The sequence below is a fragment of the Aotus nancymaae genome, unplaced genomic scaffold (assembly GCF_030222135.1).
Source record: "Aotus nancymaae isolate 86718 unplaced genomic scaffold, 86718_ANA_hifiasm-v0.15.2.pri h1tg000064l_1, whole genome shotgun sequence".
In the NCBI taxonomy this organism is placed as follows: Eukaryota; Metazoa; Chordata; class Mammalia; order Primates; family Aotidae; genus Aotus; species Aotus nancymaae.
The window spans coordinates 4,803,845-4,820,132 of record NW_026988479.1 but is presented as its reverse complement, the minus strand read 5'-3'; the positions used below and the strand labels follow the sequence as shown (position 1 = coordinate 4,820,132).

General features: G+C 33.6%; 1 protein-coding gene and 1 long non-coding RNA gene across 2 annotated transcripts in view; one reads left to right on the top strand and one right to left on the bottom strand.

Moving 5' to 3' along the window:
• The window catches only part of ADAMTS19 (ADAM metallopeptidase with thrombospondin type 1 motif 19), a 255,323-nt gene that overhangs the window by 178,034 nt on the left and 61,001 nt on the right, over nucleotides 1–16,288 (bottom strand). The window contains exon 7 of the mRNA XM_012447921.3: nucleotides 2,817–2,860. Within this exon, the coding sequence (XP_012303344.3) occupies nucleotides 2,817–2,860 (44 nt within the window). The remainder of the gene's footprint in view (nucleotides 1–2,816; nucleotides 2,861–16,288) is intronic.
• Nucleotides 1–16,288, top strand: part of LOC135270622 (uncharacterized) — a 371,213-nt gene that overhangs the window by 300,606 nt on the left and 54,319 nt on the right. The window lies entirely within an intron of this gene.

Genomic DNA, 16,288 nt, shown 5'->3' with positions numbered 1-16,288 from the left:
ATAAGGATATACTGACCTACACATTCAGAAACCCAAACATTAGCCTGGGCTTCAGGGTTGGAGGATTCAACAATGTCATCCAGGAGAAAGATAACTTCCATTTCTTCATTCTGCAGTATATGATGTCATATTCATCCCAAGGATGGTTTCCTTCCTGAGTATACTGACCAGGGTTGCTTTCTTCCTTATTTATATCCAGTGGAAGCATATATGAACAAGCTCTAACCACCAAAAATACTACCTTTTTCAGCTTGATGAGGCAAATATAGGAAACAGGTCATACGTCTCAACCAGGGCAGTGGCCTGTGCTAGCTGGCTTAGGTCTAGGATCCTGAAACAATCCCCATGATAGGCCTAGACTAATTATGACCCAACACTGTAGGGCCATCCTTTCCTAACACAGCATTGCAGCTACACAGTGGTAGATGCATGGATGCTGAAGTGGCAACTACAATGTGTATGTCTTACAAATGTCTTTATAAATCTTATAAATATACAGTTGTCCCTTGGAATCCATGGGGGATTGGTTCCAAGACTCTTTGCAGATAACAAAATCCATGGATGCTCAATTCCTTTTTATATGATGGCACAGTACTTACATATAACCTATGCACATCCTCTCCTACACTTTTAATCATCTTTAGATTACTTTTAATACCTAATAAAATACCAAGCACTTTCAAGGCAAGTGCTATGTAAAAAGTGGTTATACTATATTATTTTTAATTTGTATATTTTGTTATTGCTGCATTTTTACTTCTTATTTTTATTTAGACAACATATTTTTTAACCACAAGTGGTTGAATGAAAACGGAGTCCGTGATACGGAAGGCTGACTGTATATGACTCTAGACATAGGCATAGGTAGTGCGACAAAAGGGTTTTCGTAGGGGTTGGGTGAAACAGATTACTTTGACTTAGTTGTTACAGTTTTCATTTTATCTCTCTTGAAGAAATATTTCAGATTTTCACCCTGCTCATGACTACATAGGGAAAGACCCTGTCTATATTTGGGCTAGGAAAAAAGTCTGCCATAAGATACAGAAGTGATGCCAGAGGTGCCGATGACAACCTAAGGACTCAGCAAAACAGAGAGAATTCAGGAAGGGGCACTGGACTTTTCACACTCTATGCTGTAATATTTAAAACTGATATTTTTTGAAGATCTTAATGAACAGGACAAATAGAGCAGAGGACTCAATAAATTTCTTTCCTGCCAAATCTTACATACTGATTGTCAGAACACACTGAGGTACTCAATTATTTAAATGTGTTTTAAGTTATAAAATAAGATTTGCATATAGCATATCACAAATTCACACACAATTTTGAATTAGCAGATTTAGCAAGATATGAAATGCTGTTGTTATCAGAACAGAAATTGTTTCTTCTTACATTAGTTCCTGGGTACAGGCTATAAAGAGTCAGTTCACGTGTATAGCTATGGAAGATGCCGCCTGACTTGCTGATTGCTCAACATGTGCTCGAGCAAGGCAAGATATTGAGCGGTAAAGAAGGCTTTTGGGGGCAACATTGCTGCTTACGTGAAAGAAAAGGTAATTATTTTGAGACAAGCTTTACTGGCAATCAAAAGCTTCCATGGTTAGGGTAATAAAAACTAGATAACAAGTTTAAATTTCTGGAGATTCAGACAGGAAAAGAAGAAAACGGGGAAGCAGACAAGCAAGTCAACAGTAGGAAGACGGTCCTTACATCAATTCTGCTTTTCCTTAGGTGCCCAGCTCTTTTTATGTTGACAAAACCTTCTGAACCAAATATTCCCTTGATTCCATCATCATCTACTTGACATTATTATACTACTTTCCATAGTAAGTTTTATGAATAATACATATCAAAAATCCTTATATTATCTAAGATTTTAAACATATGGGGAGGTTGATGAAAAGTTAATGGAACTAGTTAGAATTATCTTTTAAAATACTCATATCCCTATGTTCTGTTTCTACCCATTTTATTTATTGTTCACTTTATAAAAAACAAATGATGCACCAAAGATGGTCAAGTTAAAATACTGCTTATCCTATAGAAATGAACCCTACATGATATGCCAAAATTAGATTACAGTTCTTAATTGTACCTTACCAATAATATATTGTTATACACAGCTACATGACTTAAAATTAAATACACACACACACACACACACGCACACACACACACACACACATAAAGATTGGAGTATCTTTGAATAGGTACATTTATATTTATATAAATGCATTTTAAAATATGGACATATATGTGTGACCATTCTTTCAAAATTAGAACTGTGGTTTCATGGATTCTGTTGGCTATATGGTTCTGTTTTAGGCACTTTAGACATCCAATACAAATAGTGAAAAATTTGCCACTTTATGTAAGTAGAATCATACTGAGTCAAGCAACTTTATTTTGACACAGTCTGCAAAAGCCTTTAAGCATACATAACTCAAAAAATAATCTGTTATCCTGCAAATTAGCGGAACATAATGTCATTAATATATTTTGTCTTGGGTTAATAATCATAATAAAATCTTACTGAACCCATGTGTGTATCTCTGAGAAAATAACAAAAAGGACTGATTATAGCCTTAAAACATCACTTAAAAATTATCTCCAATATATAGTTGATACATGTGTCTTTAAACTCATTAATAACTGGAGTGCTGACAAATGATTAAACATATAGGTAGAAAATATGTATGTCTGACATTCCAAAGTTATTCCTTTATAACCAGAACACAAATAATTTCCTATGTTTAAATAAGTGATATGTTCAAGTTCTCCAGAACTCCAAGTGAGAGAATTTTTACACTTACCAACAGTATCACATGGTTCATCTTTGTGCACACAGAAATCTTCCCTAGAAAGAAAAATAGAAAACTGAAAGATAAATTCTTTCGTACAAACAAGACATCATGTGACTCATTTTTAATAGTTATATGATTAATCAAAGCATATCTGTTATCTCCAAGAATCTAATAAAACTGTGAATAAGATTAACGAATTTTTAATTCTAAGATATGGAAGATTAATTAAACTTTATAGCACATTTGTACCTGATATAATTAATCCTTAGACATTTAGACAGTTCCCATATTATGGACAGTATTTCAAAAGTAATATCCCATCTTGTTTTTGAATTTTACAGTATTCTATTGTTTAATTACAAAAAAATATTATATGGTGTTGGAACAAGTCTTTCCATTTAAAAAATTACTGAAAGATACCTACTTCATGTAACACAAAAATAATTTCCAGAATGAAAATTTTAATGTAAGAAATACAACTTAATACTACATAATATTTTATATCATAAGACTGGCAAAATTTTTAAAAGACTTATAATCATTTTATTAATTGTATAAGAAAATTAGTATTTTACATAAATGGGATAAAAGTATTAATATTTTACAATTTTTACTCTTTATCTGAAACTATAACTTAGCATTCCTAAGAATGCTTCAATCTTGTTATCAATTATTTAGAATTTCATGGAACATAATTTTTTTTTTTTTTTTTTTTTTTTTTGAGACGGAGTTTCGCTCTCGTTACCCAGGCTGGAGTGCAATGGCGCGATCTCGGCTCACCGCAACCTCCGCCTCCTGGGTTCAGGCAATTCTCCTGCCTCAGCTTCCTGAGTAGCTGGGATTACAGGCACGCGCCACCATGCCCAGCTAATTTTTTTGTATTAGTAGAGACGGGGTTTCACAATGTTGACCAGGATGGTCTCGATCTCTTGACCTCGTGATCCACCCGCCTCGGCCTCCCAAAGTGCTGGGATTACAGGCTTGAGCCACCGCGCCCGGCCGGAACATAATTTAATAGAACTTAATGAGAGTTATAAAGTTTGGGGACGGAATATATGAAAGCAAAACTGTTAATGTCCCTCTTACTAGCTATGTGACCTTAGGCAACTTATTAAACCTTCTTGTGCCTGTGTCACCTCATCCAAAAGATAGAGGTAGTGATAATTTCTACCACTTAGGTTTACTGTTCAAATTAAATGACTTAACATGTATAAAACCTTAAAAATCTAGGTTACTGTGCAGGTTGAATGAATTAACACATAGAAGGTATTCAAAACAATGCCACACACAAAGTAAGCTCTCAAAAGTTAGTTGTGATGTTTTTGTTGGGGATTGTTTTATTGTTGTTATTATTGTATCATCATATAAGCAATGTCTTAGCCATAAACTTTAAGGTTCTATACAACTTTTGTTGTTACAAACAATATTGCAATAGGTCTTTTGTGTGTATATAAATGAGAAATGAAAAATTATCTTTTTAAAAAAATTCCTCTCTCTGTTACAGGATCTGGAAGTTGTATCTAAATGATTTTTTAAAATGACTTTTAAAATTAAGCACAATATTTTGCATATACATCAGTGAAGGCTACATTGATCTTTATAATGGGTAGCTCTCAGTTCACATCTTGCTTGGTTCTCTGCAGCATTTGTGATTTAATACCTATATATATATAAGTTTGCAAATCTTCCTTGCATATTAGAAATGTATATTTAATTTTTTGGAACACAGTTGCATATATGTTCATTAGATTTAGCTCTTAAAAGCTCTGATATACAATCGTTAAGTAGAATAAGCAATTCTAGATTGATTTTTACATGGTACTGAGAAAAGACTTAAAATTCCATTATGGTTATAAATTTTTTGATGTTTCCCTTTGATTCTAATTTTTGCTTTATCTCAAAGTTTATTGTACTCAGTTTCTAAGTTTGATTATTTATTTTGAACTATTATTTGTATTATCGTGTAAATCCATATGTTTCCTTTGATGGGTGGATTGTGTCTGATACTAACAAATATTAATATATAGTAATGAATTAGTATTTGCTTGGCATATCTCTCTCATTTTGCTTTCAACATCTATTTTCTCTGAGTCTCTTATAATGAGCACATAGTGAAAACTTTAAAAGCTAGTTATAATACCTTTATAAATGAATTTAATCCTTTTCTATTTTATTATTGATATGTTTGGATTTCTATTATTTATGATTTGTATTTACCAAGTTATGTTTCTTTGTTCTTCTTTTTCTCTTTCTTCCTATCTTTACTTTTCACTCTCTTTTTTGGCTACAACTTTGGAAGTAACATTAAATCGTGTTTGATGTATGATTTCTTTTACATTTTAAAGTATGATATATTTGTTTTCTATTGCCACTATAAAAATTCCATAAATTTGGTGGCTTAAAACAACACAAAACTTTAACTTACAGTCTGAAGGCCACAAGTTTTAAATTTTTTGAAACTTTGAAATGGACTTTACTGCAGTAAAATCAATGTGTCAGCAGTATCATATAACCTCTTAAACCTCTAGGTGAGAATATGTTTCCTTGCCTTCTTAAGCTTCCAGAGGCTACCCAGGTTTCTTGACCCAGGGCCTCCTTCTATTTTCAAGGCCAATAATTGCATCACTCTGTCCCCATCACCATATGTTCTTCTCTGACTTTCCTCTCTCCCTCTTTTCCTCACACCAGGATAATCTCCCCATCTCAAGATTCTTAATATAATCACATATGCATAGTCATTTCTTCCATATGGGATAACATACTTTCAGGTTCTAGAAATTACAGCATGAACATCTATGGGGGGAAATGTTATTTTTGCTGCCTACCACATATCCTTAGAATGTCTAAAGCCCTTCCTCCTGAAAAAGGCAAGAACATAAACATTCTTTTAATCCAATCTCTGTTCAATTTTTCATGTGTTTTTAATCTGAAGTTATGATTTCATCTTAATTTTTGAAATTTAAATGTAGACGGTTTCTTCTAAAAACCATCAGTGCTGATGTAGCAATTTGCCTATTTATTTAGCAATTTATTTTCTCAGTTATATCTTGTATCTTTACTTTCTAGACATCTCACTGTTCTTTTTCTTTAAGTACATTCGTTAGTATCTGTTTCAATGAGCATCTATCTATGAGTGGTAAACTGTCCTAGTTTTTTCTTTTGCTTTCAATTTTATTATTTTGCATTTATTCATAACTGAATAGTAACTGAGTTGTTGTAAAGTCAACTAGGTTGACTTTATGACTCTCAACACACTGAAGATACTATCTCATGTTATTCTCGCATTCATAAATATTAATTAGAAGTCTGTGATTACAGCTTTTGCTCTTTCTTCATGCATTTGGTTTCTGGTTAACTTTTAACATTCTTTCTGTCTTTATAATTCTACAATCCCATAAAGATGTGTCAAGGTACTGATTTTGTTTTTATCTATCTTCTTTGGTACTTGGTATATTTTCAATTTAAAGATCCATGAACACATAAAAATTCTTACCGTTATCTATTTAGTTAATCCCTCTGACATTCCATTCTCTTCTCCTAGAACTCCATTAGAAATATAACAGTTCTTCTCATTCTTACGTTTGTAATGCTCAGGTACCTTTGTGTATTTCCATCTCTTAACCACTCTATGTAGCCTACTGAGAGAATCCCTCAGATATATCACCCAATCTGCTAATGCTCTCTTCAGCTGGATCTAATCTGCTCTTCAACTGAGAATTGAAATTTTAGGTATAAGGACCATATTCCATATTTCCTTTCGAGAACATTTATTTTCATCAATTTTCAAATCAATTGTTTTCCCCAAAAACACCTTATTCTCATATTTTGAAATTTTTGATTGTTTTCAATTAGGTGGACATGCTTGTTTTATATTCCCTCTTAGCACTTTTTAAAAATTATTATTCTTTAATATGCTTCTGGGTTCTTACAATGGAATATGTTGTCACTTGGTCATTTTGGAATTCTATTATGAACTCAGCCAGTGGGATGTTAATTGTGGTTGCCTCGTGGTATAAGTTGAGAGAGAGTCCCTCCAGAGCAGTTGTGCATATGCTTTCACTAAGTGCTTCAATTTTGGAATCAGATTCATGGTAATGAATACCCAGAGGAAGCATTTTTGTCCTAACCTGGGGTCATGGATGAGGCAGAATTCTTCCTTGTTCACAACCTGTGCTCACTGGAAGGACTTTTACCAGTTCACACTTTTATTAAGGATCTAAGTACCTGTAAATTCTAGTTGTATGTAATCATTTCAGTTCCACTTTTCCACTTTGCACAGACTCATTAAAACATAAAAACCTAGATTTTTTTAGTCCAAAAAACTCCCTCAGGGAAGCTACCACATTACCTTACATGCTTACTAAACTTGTTGCCAGAGCTTGCTTTGTTTTTGGCTCATCCGTGCATGTAAAAGTATGTTTATTTCATTTTTTTCTATGGTTTATAGATGTCCATTATGAACATAATGGGAGCTTTTTCTGACTATCTAGACAGCCATATTATCACATAATTAAAAGAACTGAACTTAATCTGTGACCTACCATCTAGGAATGAAGTTCAGTAAGATGATACATTAGTTTATTGTTATCATTAGGTCTAAATGTATATAGTAACAAGCCATATATGCCTTATTTTTTTATTGCATTTTATATCATGCAGCTACTTTCACAAAATGCTTTAAAAGACTGCATAACTGCTTCAATAAGATGTTCAGTTGATATTTAATAAATTTTCAATAATATCTTTTGACAATTGAGGATTATTTTACTTATAAATTATGGTACAAATTAGTGATTTCTACAATATTGTTATTTTTCTTCCAAATGGTTGGAGTTAGAAAAAAATATTTGTTGCTAGCCATGAGTGTAAGATAGGGATGAAATATTTTAATATCAACATTAATTATTAAAATTGTTCTCTATTTCTCCTGGCAAGTTCTGAAAGAGATGACTATATGAAACAAATATAGTCAATTATGAGAGTAATGAGGAAAAGGCAGAGCTAAAATAGAGAAGATAAAACATAACCTTAAATAATATCTTTTCAATACAAGGCACAAAATGAACTTAAAATAAACTTAATTCATTTAAATCACACCTACAATTTAGGAATACATTTATCATTCTCTAGTTATAAATAACAAAAATAATTCAAGTTTGATAGTTTATCACATAAATTGCTTCATGAAGAATCAGTGGAGGATGTATTATTCCTGTGGCTCTCTTAGCTGAGAACACTTCTCCAATATTTCATTAGGACTAAGCAAGGAAAAGACTCAGGCCCTCTTGCATGTTATCCCTCTCGCTTTCTTTCCTTACTTAACTCCACCCTCAAATACTTGGCTGTAGTTTGTTTTAGTGGCCATGTTTTCCCTACCTCTGTTTACCTTCATAATACATCCAGGAGAACCTTTGTTCTAATACACCCAGAGGAACCTCTGCCGCCCACTGCAGAGCCCACCTCATTAGACTGGCAAGGGAGTGGGTTATCCCTAAAACACAGTAGACACAATGTAATGTTACACTGTGCTGTCTACTGATTACTGGGTATTTCCAGACAACAGAAACAGTATAACACATTTTTACCAGTTTGTACAAATTTTAATGTTTTTCTCAAATATACTATTACTTTTGTATTCTGGTAAATCTAAAAACTAGTTAATTCAGGCCGGTCACAGTGGCTCACACCTGTAATCCCAGCACTGTGGGAGGATGAGGGGGACAAATCACCATGTCAAGAGTTCGAGACCAGCCTAACCAACATGGAGAAACCCCATCTCTACATAAAAAAAAAATTAGCCAGGTGTGATGGTGCATGCCTGTAATCCCAGCTACTGGGGAGGCAGAGGCAGGAGAATCACTTGAACCCAGGAGGCAGAGGTTGCAGTGAACAGAGATCATGCCATTACACTCCAGCCTGGGCAACAAGAGTGAAACTCTATCTAAAAAAAAAACAAAAACCAAGTTAATCCATTTTTGATAATTTAAAAATGGCTGTTAGCACTTGGTACACTAATCTTCACTTCTTTTGTATATAGACAATATAATCCTATCATGCTGGATTGCCTGTATACTCCTTAAAAGTCTACTGACCCAACTGAATGAATGTTGAAAAGGAGATGCATTTGTCGGTTAATTATTAAATAGGAAAGAAAGCAAAGAAATTTTAATAAAGTAAATAATTCGATTATCAGTACTGGGAGCTTTAATATTTATACATTTTATTGTGTATATATATATATATCTTTCTGAAAATATACCCAAAAATTAGAAGGAAAACTGTAGATAAATGAGGGAAGATACATCTAAATTTTACCTCATAAAATATAACCACTATAGCTGCCCTACCCTAAACTTTTTCTATGGTAAACAGCATGCAACTACATTTTCCAAGTAGTCCTTATCCCCTTCAATATACAAGATACAAAACAGGAAACCTTGTAAGTTTGGGCAAGGTAAGACTGCTCTCAATCAGAACATTTATTTCTGGGGTTATAATGGAAGGTTTTTACAACCCCAAATGGTTCCTTCATATTCCTGTGGTAAATCCTATTCTTCCCTTACTCAACCCGCTAGCATCTTTCTACTGGGAAATCACCTTCTATTGCATCATATTTTCCGGTCACTGTATTCTAGTGATCAGCTTCCAACCATAGGATTTTCCCCCTACACTGAAACTCACGTTTTCAGAGGATGGAAAACAGATAATATAGTAAGCAAATATGAATGACCCTGAATCATCCAAACTCAGTAGATGAGATGCCTAGAGCTTTCCTCTTTGCTATCTTTTCTGATACCTGATTCTTCAGTACTTCCTTTGATTCTGAGAATATAGAATCAAAATAAGCCAACTATTTCTTTTGGTGCTCAACTTAGGCAAAGTTCATCTCTGTGGCTCAAAACCAATAATACCCTAATTATATAGGAAAATAATTTCTACTGGCAGCAAAACATAACATATTCAGAGTCTCAGTATAACTACAGATGAAGATGAATGGAAAGGTTTTCTAGCATTATTATTATAAATAAATGACAAAATATATTTATCATTTCTCTGCATAGGAAACTATAGAAATCAAATTTTTACAAGGACATCATGCCTGGTTGTATAAGTTGTGCACTGTGTAATTCCACAGGCATATTTATAATACACAACATAAATGGCTCCCTCTACTGTTGTGTAGTGTATGGCCTATACAGCTGAATAGGGTAGGATACATTAACTGTCTCTAATATGCCATGTACTAAATAAGGGGAAGGAAACAACAGAGAGAAATAAAATAGGCTTCTACTTGAAAGGCACAGAAGAGGACAAAACGTATCACCTCTGTGATGTGATAAGGGTCCCAGGAGCAGTGAGAGAGAAGACTGGGGAGTCATATCAAAAAATGAATAATTCTGTTCTTCAACTGCCTTTGCCAACAAATGGAGAAAGAAACACCCGAAACAGATGTTACTGAATGATATGGCAATGCAAAAAATTAAAGAACCACATAAAATCAAATCTTCACCTTAGGGCCATAATCACTAAATGTAAAGTATATTCAGATATAGGGGGAAAGGGATTTGGGGTGATTTTTCTAAATGTCTAATATATCATATGATGCATGAGGCTGCAACATGACTATTTGATTTAGATAATGTGAAACAAGGGACTTCATCTGTAGCTAAAATATGATAAAGCTATGACAAATGCACTGCTTCTTGTCAAGGGCATTTAGAGTCTACCACACTGCCAATTTCTGTTCGCTTAGCAAACAAATGAAAAAAGCACATTACAAAAACAAAACAAAAAAAACCGCTCTTGTTCTTTCATCCAAAAACACTAAATACCTCTAACTACAATTGAATAAGTGGTCAGCAGCATTACAAACCAAAGATTAGACTATAATTTTTAATCTTCAATTCTCCAATAATCAACTTCTTTGCAGAAGACCAAAGTAATGTATTCTTAACTCAAAATATTCAAATATTTATTTTATGAGATGGGGATAGAGATTATTTGCTGACTAGACCTGTGATCATGTGGATTCAAATTTTCTCATTTTTGGCTCATGTTGACTCTGTACGCCTGTAGTCTGCATCATAGAGTTTCATTATGAGTTTATAGAAATGATACAGTTAGACTTTGGCATCTGGGTAGGCCAATAAATTCTGCCTAACTTCTGATTTATATGAAAAAAAAAAATAAAATATAGCTTTAATTTCCAAGAAAGAAGATGCATCTGAGAATAAGTCTCATTGTAGAGTTTAATAGTGCTCTGGGATATACCTATAAATGATTCATTCAAAAATTATTCTGTAATTTGTATTAAATCAAGTTATTTTTACAATTTCTATGTTTTATTAAATTTTCTCTTATTTGCCAATGGCATTAATTTGAAACTAACGTTCACATGTATTATATGTAAACCAAAAGCATTTCTGTAAATAGGGAAGGCAAAACTATCATTAATAAAATTGAATTTTAAAGAGTATTTTCAAGGGACATAAAGATGTATGCCTTCTCCATGATTTCAATAAGAAATGTGAAAGTTGTATTAAGAAACCATAGAGATGTGAGTTAAGAGAACGTGTTTTGTGTTTTTGTTACTATGAGCCCAGAAGAATAACTAGGTCAGCTTTAAACTATTTACTTCATTGTACTGCAAAGGACAATTTGACAAATATGTGACCTCAGATAGGTTTGGATTTGTAGAAGCATTATGCATTTTAGCTGAGACCAAACTTGATTCCTGAGCTAAAATTTCTTCCTACTAATGTGTGCACATAACTCCCAACATTTAATAGTTATCTACAATGAGCACTTACTAGAAACTGAGCCTGGTTATGAGTTTAGTCTGTCAAATATGGATAAGAACAAGCAATCCATGGAGATTAACATTTTTTCTTATATTATTCTATTTTTCACAGCTTCCTTACAAAGCTAAAGAGCTGGTCATCTTTACACTAACTACAAAGGGATATTTTTTCCTTAACTACACGAAGCACTCATTTAATCTTTATTGACCAAATGGTACTAGGTCACTTAGAAAAAAATATTCCCTTTAGTGGGCTGATATTTCACTGTTACAGCACTGCAAACAGAAATACAGAGAAAGGGTGATCCGCCAGAGAAGCCTTGTCCCACCAGTGAGTAAAGGAAGAACAGTTGGCCAGTATTTGTCAATATTTTAGATATGTGTACACTTTGACAGAGCAAGTACTATTTAATCTACCCTAAATATTATTATAGCACATGTTAAACCATAGATAAACATATTTATAGAACATTTTCTCTAACAGCAAAAAATTAAAAAGTTCTATAAACAAATAAGTAGTTGAATAAATCAGGATACTTTTATTAAATGTCAGCTCCTCCCTGCAAATGATGCAGACCAATAGGAATGGATCAGGTTCCTGCTGCTGCTATAATAAATTGTCATGAACTTAGTGGCTTAAAATAACACAAATTTGTTATTCTATAGTTCTAGAGTCAGAAGTCAAGTACAGGTCTTACTGGACTAAAATAAAAGTGCCATAGAGCTGCATACCTTCTAGAGGCACTAGGATATAATCTACGTCCTGGCCTTCTCCAGCCTCTACACATTGCTGGCATTCTTTGGCTTATGACCTGTTCTTCCGTCTTCAAAGCTGGGTTTATAGCATCTTCCAGTCCTTCTCTTACCCTGAACTTCTGCCTCCCTCTTCCTTATTTTAGAACTCTTGTGATTACATTGAATCCACTCAAATATGCCAGGATAATCTGCCCATCTCATCACATGTGCAAAGTCCCTTTGCCACGTAAGATGGCATATTCACTGGTTCTGGAGATCAGAAGGTGAATATTTGCAGAGGGAGGGGACATTATTCTGCCTTCCACAATAAATGACAAATAGTAAAGTAAAAAGCAAACAGAGAAAACTTCATGTGTAAAGCATGAAACAATTGTTCTTCCCATACACACCAACTCCACATTGATTACTTTAGGGTTGAAGAGTGGGAGTAGAAGTTTGGTAAAACTAAAGTGTTTCTTCTATATTTACCATAAGAATATGCTTATAATATGACAATATATTTGAAAGTTATATTTAAACTTTTGCTATGAGGATATGTATTACTTGGAAAATAAAATCGTAGTAGGCTACATTTCTAAGAAAAATATATAAAAATAAGCAAATTTTTGGAATAGATTTTTAAGGGAAAACACTGATTATAAAACAGTATGTAAAATGACTTCAACAGCATAGATAACATTCTGTTTCCTAAGTGGAGGGGTAAACAGGTAGTTGTTAATTATGTTATTCTTTATGCTCTTTGTATATATGAAATATATCACACTATGTTTTTTTCTTTTCCTTTTTTAAAATTGTACTTAAAGTTCGGGGGTACATGTGCAGATTGTGCAGGATTATTATATAGATATATACATGCCATGGTGGTTTGCTGCATCCATCCCCCTGTCATCTACATTAGGTATTTCTCCTAATGTTATCCCTCCCCAATCCTGCCAACCACCAACAGGCCCCGATGTGTGATGTTCCCCTCCCTGTGTCCATGTGATCTTGTTGTTCAACACCCACTTATGAGTGAGAACATGCGGTGTTTAATAGAACTGCTGGGTTGCATATCTAGGGAAAGCCAGCAACAAGGGAGGCAATAATGAAGAGTGATCAGTTTAGGATGCTAGTTTTAAAGTTTTTTAACATTAAAAAAATTGTATGCAGAAAATTCTAAGGCTTTTTTTTTTTAGAGTATTGAGAGAAAAATGACATTGAAAATAAGGAATAAAATTAATGCCACAATATTTGTTTGGTGAGAAACAAAACTTGTATGTAGATTATGATCCCATTAATGTAAATACATGTATTTAATTATATACATAGATAGGAAATACAACTGATGAAATATACTTTAAAATGTTAACTGTACTTTTTCCTAGGTAGTGGGTCTATAGGCTAATTTTTATCTTTATTCTTGTACTTACCAATTTTCTAACGAATATATTGCATTCGTAATAAGGAAAAATTATAAATCAGTAATCAAATTATGATTGTCATCTTCTTTAGTCTCAGAAGCAATATTTCTTAAATCTATTACTGTTAAGGAGGAAGGAAGACTTCATCAATGCAGACGTTTAACCTAGACTCACCTTAAAGCTTATAGCTATAGGTCTCCTCTCCATCCACACAAATCTTCCCATCCCTTCTACCAACTTGAATTTACTACTCTTCTTTTAACCAATGTTATTATGGTAAAACTTACATAATATACACACAATTTAAATGAGAAGATTGGTGAATTTTGACAAATATATAAACCCACATGTATTCAAAGCAAAATATCCAGTATTTCCACCACCACAGAAAGTTCCTTCTGCCTCTTTGCAGTCAATTTTCTCACCTTCAAAGCAGGCAACATTTGACGCCACAGACTAATTTTGCCTATTCTCAAACTCTATGTAAGTGGAATCATTCTCTGACAGTTTTCTAATTTGGCTTTTTCACTATATATATGTATACGTATATATGTATATATGTATACATATCTCTCTCTATATATAATATATATATATACATATATACTATGTATATATATATATACACATATACATATCTCTCTCTATATATATATATAGAGAGAGAAAGTCAAATTAGAAAACTATATATATATATATTTTTTTTTGAAGAAAGAAAGAAAAAAAAGAATGAAAAGGAAGAAAAAGGAAGAGAAAGAGAGAGAGAGAATGGGAGTACTGCTTTCTTGCCCAGACTAGAATGCAGTTTAGTAATGGGTATTGAAAACCTCTTTTATACCAATAATTATACTTAATGCTGTAGACTGGAAGGAATAAGGGAAGAAAATAACAAACAAGCAGCCAACCAATATTTCATTTAAACCTATGAAATGCTATGCGATTACTGTGGAGTGATTTACTTCCAATTATGTAGTCACTTTTGGAATAGGTGTGAGGTGGTAATGTATGTTTTGTGTATTTGAAATGGAGAGTTCTATAAATGTTCATTAAGTTTACTTGTTCCGGATCTGAGTTCAAGTCCTGGATGTCCTTGTTAATTTTCTGTCTCGTTGATCTATAGAATCGTTAGCTCTTCTTGTTACATTGATCCTTTTGCCATTATGTAATGTCCTTCTTTGCCTCTTTTGATCTTTGTTGCTTTAAAGTCTACTTTATCAGAGGCGAGAATTGCATCTCCTGCTTTTTGTTTATTTGTTTATTTTTACTCTCTGATTGGCTGGTAAATCTTCCTCCTTCTCTTTGTTTTGAGTCTTTGTGTATTGTTGCATGTGAGATGGGTCTGGATGCAGCATACCGATGCATTTTGGCTTTTTACCCAATTAGAATATATATAAGTTTAATACTGGCATTTGATGCTAGCTGGCTGTTTTGCCCATTAGTTGGTGTAAATTTTTCATTGTGTTAATGCTCTTTGCTTTTTGATATATTTTTGGAAAGGCTGATATTGGTTGTTCCTTTATATGTATAGTGCTTCTTTCAGAAGCTCTTGTAAAGCAGGCCTGGTGGTGGTGAAGTCTCTAAGTACTTGTTTGTTCGCAAAAGATTTAATTTTTCCTTCGCTTATAAAGCTTAGTTTGGCTGGATATGAAATTCTGGGTTGAAAGTTCTTTTCTTTAAGGATGTTAAATATTGGTCCCCACTCTTTTCTGGCTTGTAGGGTTTCTGCTGAGAGATCTGCTGTGAGTCTGATAGATTTCCCTTTGTGGGTAACCTGACCTTTCTCTCTGGCTGCCCTTAGTATTTTCTCCTTCATTTCAACCCTAATAAATCTGGCGATTATGTGCCTTGGGGTTGGTCTTCTTGAAGAATATCTTTGTGGTGTTCTCTGTATTACCTGGAGTTGAATATTACCCTGCCTTGCCAGGTTGGGAAAGTTTTCCTGAATGATATCCTGAAGAGTATTTTCCAACTCGGATTCATTCTCTTCATCACATTCAGGTACACCTATCAAACGTAAATTAGGTCTTTTCACATAGTCCCATATTTCCTGGAGACGTTGCTCATTCCTTTTTATCCTTTTTTCTCCAATCTTGTCTTCTCGTTTCATTTCACTGAGCTGGTCCTCGACTTCTGATATCCTTTCTTCTGCTTGATCAATTCGACTGTTTAAACTTGTGCATACTTCATGAAGTTCTCGTGTTGTGTTTTTCAGCTCCGTCAATTCACTTATATTCCTCTGTAAATTGTCCATTCTCGTTAACATTTCGTCAAATCTTTTTTCAAGGTTCTTAGCTTCTTTGCATTGGGTTAGAACAAGTTCTTTTAATTCACAGAAGTTTCTTATCACCTACGTTTTGAAGCCCGCTTCTGTTATTGGAACACACTCGTTCTCCATTAAGCCTTGTTCCGTTACTGATGAGGAATTGCGATCCCCTGTAGAGGGAGAGGCATTCTGATTTTGAGTATTCTCTGCCTTTTTAGGCTGGTTTCTTCCCTTCATTATATATTTATCCGTCTGTCGTCTT